The sequence below is a fragment of the Nannospalax galili genome, unplaced genomic scaffold (assembly GCF_000622305.1).
Source record: "Nannospalax galili isolate Female #2095 unplaced genomic scaffold, S.galili_v1.0 scaffold328, whole genome shotgun sequence".
Classification (NCBI taxonomy): domain Eukaryota; kingdom Metazoa; phylum Chordata; class Mammalia; order Rodentia; family Spalacidae; genus Nannospalax; species Nannospalax galili.
Genome location: NW_008358342.1, coordinates 1,227,716 through 1,234,605, shown reverse-complemented (window position 1 = coordinate 1,234,605; position 6,890 = coordinate 1,227,716). Strand labels below are relative to the sequence as shown.

The 6,890-nt window shown below is 42.0% G+C and overlaps 1 protein-coding gene across 2 annotated transcripts in view; it reads left to right on the top strand.

Annotated features, from left to right (window-relative positions):
• The window catches only part of Sh3rf2 (SH3 domain containing ring finger 2), a 119,438-nt gene that overhangs the window by 57,770 nt on the left and 54,778 nt on the right, over positions 1-6,890 (top strand). For both annotated transcript variants that reach the window (XM_008821645.2, XM_008821647.2), the window contains one exon: positions 5,147-5,470. In XM_008821645.2, the coding sequence (XP_008819867.1) occupies positions 5,147-5,470 (324 nt within the window). The remainder of the gene's footprint in view (positions 1-5,146; positions 5,471-6,890) is intronic.

The following is a 6,890-nucleotide window of genomic DNA, read 5'->3' as shown; positions in this document are numbered from 1 at the left end:
AAAAATTGCTTGCCCAGCTTGTATAAGGCCTTGGGTTCCAATAACGAGACAATAAAGGTAAAAAAAAAGAATGAAAACATATTTGAAGGTAAAATAATATAATAATAAACCATTCACTGTGACCCTGTCATAAGCACTCATTTAATCATTCACCAAATGTTTGCTATATCAGGTCTTATGCTAACTTCTAAAGATACAAGGCAGATATAGACTAGGGAGTCAAGCATTCAAGTACAATGGCTGACGCAAAGAGTGAAGTAGAAGTAACTATTAGAGGCTTATGAGGTGCAACTTACCTTGGTAGAAAGTTAGCAAATGCCATTTGAACCGGTATCTGAGAGACAATCAGGATGAGATAGGAATGTAAAGAATGAAGAGCTTTTTCAGGCATGGAGGTAGCACATGCAAAAGTCCTGCAGGATGAGGACCCAAAGACTACTAGAACTGGAACTAAGAGATCAAGCCAGGGAAGTAAATAGTAGTAGATTGTAAACTATTTGGGAAACCATCAAAAGGGGCTAGGTGATGCTATCACATTAAACAGGTCCAAAGTCTCAGTGGCTTGACAAAGAAAATGCTATACCCTACCCACACTGTGTTCAACACAGAATGGTAAGTGGCTCTGTGCATATCGTCACTAGGAAACCCACATGGATAAGCCTAGGCCATCTTGTAGCTGGGCCATCTAGAATGAGGAACATCCCAGTTTCCACAGGAGGCGAGAGTGAATTGTGTGTCCACAGTTACGGGCTTTAGAAGTGGCACTTTCTATACTTTCACTCATTGCCCATTGGCCTAAACCAGCCACATATCCCCACCTGACTCCAAGTCAGCAAAAGATAGGGGACCACATGGAACACTAGTGAATATCATCTCTATCACACTATAAGAAGTTCAGATTTGACCCTAAGATCAGTAAAAGCCATTGAAAGGTTCTTAGTAAGGTAGTGGTTTGATCAGACTTGATTTATTATGTTTATTGTTGTCTGTTTGGCTGGTATCGTTTTGCTTGTTCTGTTTGCAGACAGGGTTTCACTGTATATCCCAAGCGGGCCTCAAACTCATAACCTTCCTTTTTCAGTCTCCCAAGGGCTCATTACAGTTGTGCTCGAGCAGGCCCAGACCTGTTTCTTGATGTCATTTTGGCTGCAGTAGAAAGTATAATCTGAAAAAGGGGAAGAAAAAAACAAAGAAAGATGATCAGGCATGGCTCAGTTAGGAGATGAGGTGACTTTTGATGGTAGACTGGAAACATGGACAAATTCAGATTCTGCCTCTTAGGAGACAGAACTCTCAGGGTTTGAGAATTGCAAAAGTAGAGGATATGAGAAAGTGGTGAAGGCATCTCTGCTTTGTGATTAGTATGCCTAGGTCAGTGTTGGAGCCATTTACTGGGTCAAGCCACATTGCTAAGTAGAAACAATAAGGACAATTGGGGCACAATGTTATCTCTCAGAGGACTGAGATCAGCTGCATTTGGTAGCTAATTGGACACATCAGAGGCGGGAGATTTTGCATGGGCTCCTGCATTATTTTGAGATGCTCCTTCATAGCTCTGGGGTGGAGGGAAAACTGCTAATTTTATTACCCATTTCTGAAACCTGTTTTTTCCCAAAACTTCTACACTTAATGATTATTCATTTGGATACTCTCTCTACCAATTTACCTCTAAAATTAGTGATTACAAGAACCCTCAGAATTATCATCAAACTAGCCTTTGCTTCATTTGTTCTCCTAATTGCTAGGAGGGGGATAAGATAATCAAGTGGCTTCTCTAATTGTGAACCTGCTTTTCAAAAATTACTTCACATCTAAATTGAGCTTTTTAAAGCAGTACTTAAATTTTGACTCCGGTAATTTCATTAAGACTAGCACTTGCTAAGAACTCTTTAAACAAGCTTTTTATTGCCAGTGCCATGCAAAGCAATTGGAAAAGAAGGAAGGCTTTCTTGTCAAGATGACATGGAGGAGGTTTTATGCATGAACAGGATTTTTCCTGTTAATGTATCATTTGATTTATTGAATTGCACCTGCATAAAAGGTGGCAAAACAAATGCTGGGCTTTTGCCCGTTCTTGTCAGGACTTCTCCACAGGGCCCGCTTTGGTTACATGAACCTTGTCCAGTCCAGTGAACCTCAAGGATATTGTTTCAAATGAGTGGAAATCTTACAGCCTTGCAGTCCTTCCTTCCCCAGCTGAGCTATTAATCATGCTGGTGGAGGACAGGACAGATGCAGAGTCTCACCAGGCCCCTTGTCAGTGTTAGTGATTTTAAAAAACTGATGGTGGTTCTCACCTGGAGGTGGAACAGTTAGGACAAATAAGGAAAAATTAACTTATTTCATTACAGCTGTGTATGACTGTAAAGAACATCACTCATTCCATTTAAAGGTATGAAGTATCCTCTTCCTGTGCCAACCATGGAGGTACAGGTGCTGTGGGAAACATAAGGCCTTGTCCTTAGTCCAGTCTGCATCAGAGCCAGCCTGAATAAGTCCAATATCTTGCTGACTTGTCCTCCTACTTCTCTTCTGGTACTTCTGAATAGAATCAGTAATGAGCTTTTCATTGATAAGGAGTAAAATTTGCTTCGTGCCTGTTTTTTATCTAGTTTTGTGTTACGATGAATATACACAATTGTATAAGCACAGTGCAGTCTCGATAGATAGACATTCCTACACAACCCCCAAATCCCTTGTGCTGCGCCCTCTTGTTGTCTATTCCTTGCCAGACTCTGGGCACCTGGTAACCAGCAGCCTATTTTCTGCCCCTATGGTTTTCTTTTTCCAGAATGTGGTATAAATGGAAGGCCACAGAATGTAGCTTTTGGAGACTGGTTTCTTTCATTCAGCCTAGCACGTGTGAGTTCATCCACACTGTTTCACATATCGGCAGCTTGTTCTTCTTTTTATGAGTGAGTTGTATCCCAAATACATGAATCTTGCAGAGAGAGTTTGTCTAACAAACATTTTGAGATTAGAAGCTGGAGAGATAGCTCAGTCTGTAAAATACTTACCATGCAGTTGTGAGGACCTGAGTTCAATCCTCAGAACCCAGGTAAAAAAAAAAAGCCATGCGTGGTGATGCACACTTGTAATCCAAGCACTAGGGAGGCTGAGACAGGAGGATTCCTAGGCTCAATGGCCACCCCCCCTAGCCTAATTGGCAAGTACCAAGCCAATGAGAGACCCTGCCTAAAAACCAAGGTGGGCAGCTCCTGAGGGACAACTACCAAGGGTGACCTTTGACCTCCACACACATGCACAAATCAGTTGATCAATGAATCAATCAATCAATCAATAATAAATGACACTGAGGTTGTTTTCCATTGTTGGTAATACTGGCTAAAACTGCAATTTGAGCATAAGTTTTTCTTTCTTTGAATAATTACCCAGGAGTAAGATTGCTGGATCACATGCTAAGTATGTGTTTAACTATAAGAAACTGCCAGACCATAACATGAGCTTTAAAAACTATAAATCAGATCATGTCACTCCTCTACTCAGATCCTGCCAAGAGCTTCCTGTCACACTGAAAATAAAGTCAAAGCCTTCCCGTCCCTGTGCAGCCCAGCACCTGCCCACCTCTATGGTCTCCTCTCCCTGCCTCCTCACTTGCCCCCTTCCAACCTACTCTGTTTCTTCTGTCTCCTTTTCAAACAGGCTGAGCTCTTTCTGCCTGTCATGCTCACAGCCTCATTCTACATGAACAGCTCTTCCTTGTCACTTGTCTCAAGTTTAAATGCCACCTTCTCAGAGGTTCCTGATCCCCGATCTGGAGTGGCCACTTCCCTCCCTCTTTCTCTTTTGCACTAGAACACATTACTGTCTGATATTGTCTTGTTTAGTAGTTTGCACATGCAGTCCTTCATTCATGTTACTCCTTCCAGTCCTCAGCTTTCTCATCTTTGAAATGGACATTTTTTTTTAAGTGAACAAAGGAAGAAGACGGCTCCGTCAAGTAAAACGCTTGCCAGGCAAGCACCAGACCTGGGTTCAATCTCCATAACTCACATAAAAAACAGCTGGGTATGGCACTATGTGCTTATAATCTCAGTCTTGGGGAGGCTGAGAAAGGAGGATCCTTTGGGGCTTACTGTTCAGCTAGTCTGGCCTACTTGGTGAGCTCCAGACCAGTGAGACCCTATCTCAAAAACCAAGGTGGATCGCTCCTGAGGAATGTCAGTCGAGGTTGTCCTCTGCCTTCCACACATACATGCACACATGTATGCTCACCTACACATACATACACTCATACGCCCAAAAATGAGCACATTAACACCCTACCCCTACTTGATCAGTTTTTCACAATATGGCAAGTTTTTTGAGGCAAGAATTACATCTTCTTTTAAATTTTCTCTCTCAGCTATTTTAATATTCTGCACACTGTCACTTAAAAAGTTCTTAAATGGGAAAATTCCTTTTATCTCTATAGTTGAATTTCTAAATTAGAATGAGACACATGGCTTTAGAGAACAACTAGTGACTATTATAATAGGAATTGAACTATTGTCCTGAAATTGAAGCACTGATTCACAGGAGCCCTTCTTTTATCCACAGATTTCAGATTTCCAAACTCAACGAATCCCAGAGGCCTTCAGTGGGAATTTCCAGGATGGTAGGGAAGGCTGACAGTGACACAGCGCTGGGCTGGCTGGCACTCAATCAGAAACATCATTTGTTACATTTCCAACACTTGTGCTAGCCAGCTGTTAAACCATTGGTTTATTCATAACTCTACACATCAGGGCCTTTCTGTCCTTTTTCAGTTTTGGTTTTTTTTTTGTTGTTGTTGTTGTTAGCTAATTTACCAGAACAACTCACTTAAAAGATGGCGAACAGAGGGGAAATGAAGAGATGGAAGTATTTGCGTCGGAAAAGACTGCATTAGCACAAAGTCATACTCAGGGTCTTGAATACATATCTATTTGTCTATTCTGTCTCAAACACTTATCATATGTATGAATTTGGAATGAGTAAAAGGTAAAATTTGTTACTATACTGAACAAAGAATGGGCATCTGAGCCAGTGACTGAGAAGACAGCATCTGACCTGGCCACCAACTCGCCTGGTGTCGGGTAGGGGAGGAACTGAGCTGTACTGCATCAGAGAGACTGACTTCTCTTTGGTCCTCTTACCTTTTCAGCCAAACCTCACTGCAAGACACCTCCTAGAGAAGAACAAGGGGCATCAGTCACCACGCACAAGAAACCTGTCCCTGGTATCCTCGTCCTCCAGAAGCAAAGCAAGCAACACACCCACCCTCCGAAGGGGCTCCGGGTCTAGGAGGAAGGGGCCTGGGCAGTTCTCCATCACAACAGCTTTGAACACTTTCAACCGAATGGTCCATTCTCCTATGGGGCATCAGATGGTAGAAATCAGCACTCCAGTGCTCATCAGTTCCAGCAACCCTTCTGTGTCCTCCCAGCACATGGAGAAGGCAGACTTCCCTGCCAGCTCTGCAGGACAGGTAGGGAGCAAATCGTTGGGCACCTTGGTGGTAGGCAAGGGACCTTTACCATGTCACAAGTAGTATTTGATACTGAGTACTTGCTAAATACCCATAATGCATGAATAGTAACTAATGCTGTGTATATTGAGTATCAGAGTTGGCTATACATGATCTCATTTCATCCTTGAACATCCTATAAATTGTTATCATCATTAACCCCATTTCACAGATAAGGAAACTGAGACTTCAAATACTTTTTTCTGTTCTGTGGTAAATATCATGATATGATGCCTGTTCATCAGAAAACTTCCCTCTAAGGAGATGTTGCCGGCCATTTTCCAGAGAGGGTTTTGGCTTAATTTGAGACTAACTGTCCCATCCTCTCACAAGGTGCTGGACATAACAGAGAAAGAACACAAAAGAACCTGTGAGTTAACAAGTGTTCTCAGGACTGACTACCTCATTTGCGGGTCTGATGCCAAATGAAAATGCAAGTCCCTTGCTCAAAAACTATTAAAAACTTTCAAGATGGCAACAGCCCGCAGGGTGTTACATCAAGTGATAGCCTGAGTGGCTACTCAAGTCACACACTCATGAAGCCAGCCTTCGATGCTTTCATAGTGAGCACCTAAGGAGATAATGGATATTAAATGAGTGAAGCAAGGATGCCCTGCACATACCGAGGTCCCAGTCAGCATTTGCTCTTCCTAGTATTTTTATTATTAACCCTGTTCACTGAGTTGCTTAGTGAGGGGAGATAAACCAAGATGAGTTGTAGCAATCCAGAAGCTGAAGTGTTTCTCACAGCATGTGGCTATTTAGGTTGAAGGGCACTTTAAAAGATGAAGGAGGAGAGATATGAGGCAAAGTAATTAAGAAGAACTGTGTGTTGGGTGTTCAGCTAAAAACACTCTTTGGAACCATGCAGGTGGCAACTTGAAAGGACAAACTTCAACTTGCACTGATGTATTTTTTTAAGAAGCTGTAAATCTTGTTTTTAACCATGAATTTCTACCTTGGGATTACATTACTTAATTGGACTCTAATCCCTTTATAACAAGATAAGGAAGAAGGAGAAAGTCAAGAGCCCCTTAAAGACCTGTGTTCTGGTTTGAAAAGAAAACAATCACCTCCCACAACACTATCTTACACCACTGTCTGGACTGCTAAGAAGTTGGCTGATCACGTAATTCTGATTACCATCTATACTACACATACATATATGCATACACACATGTGCACACACATGCGTGAACACACGTACACACGTGCTCAATCCTCACATTAGAAAAAAAGACTTCTCATATATGTATATATGCATTTCAAAGACATTTTTTACAAGTATACACATGCTTTGCACCCAGAGCTGGTCTTCTACCACACACACAGACACACACACACACACACACACACACACACACACACACACACATAGACA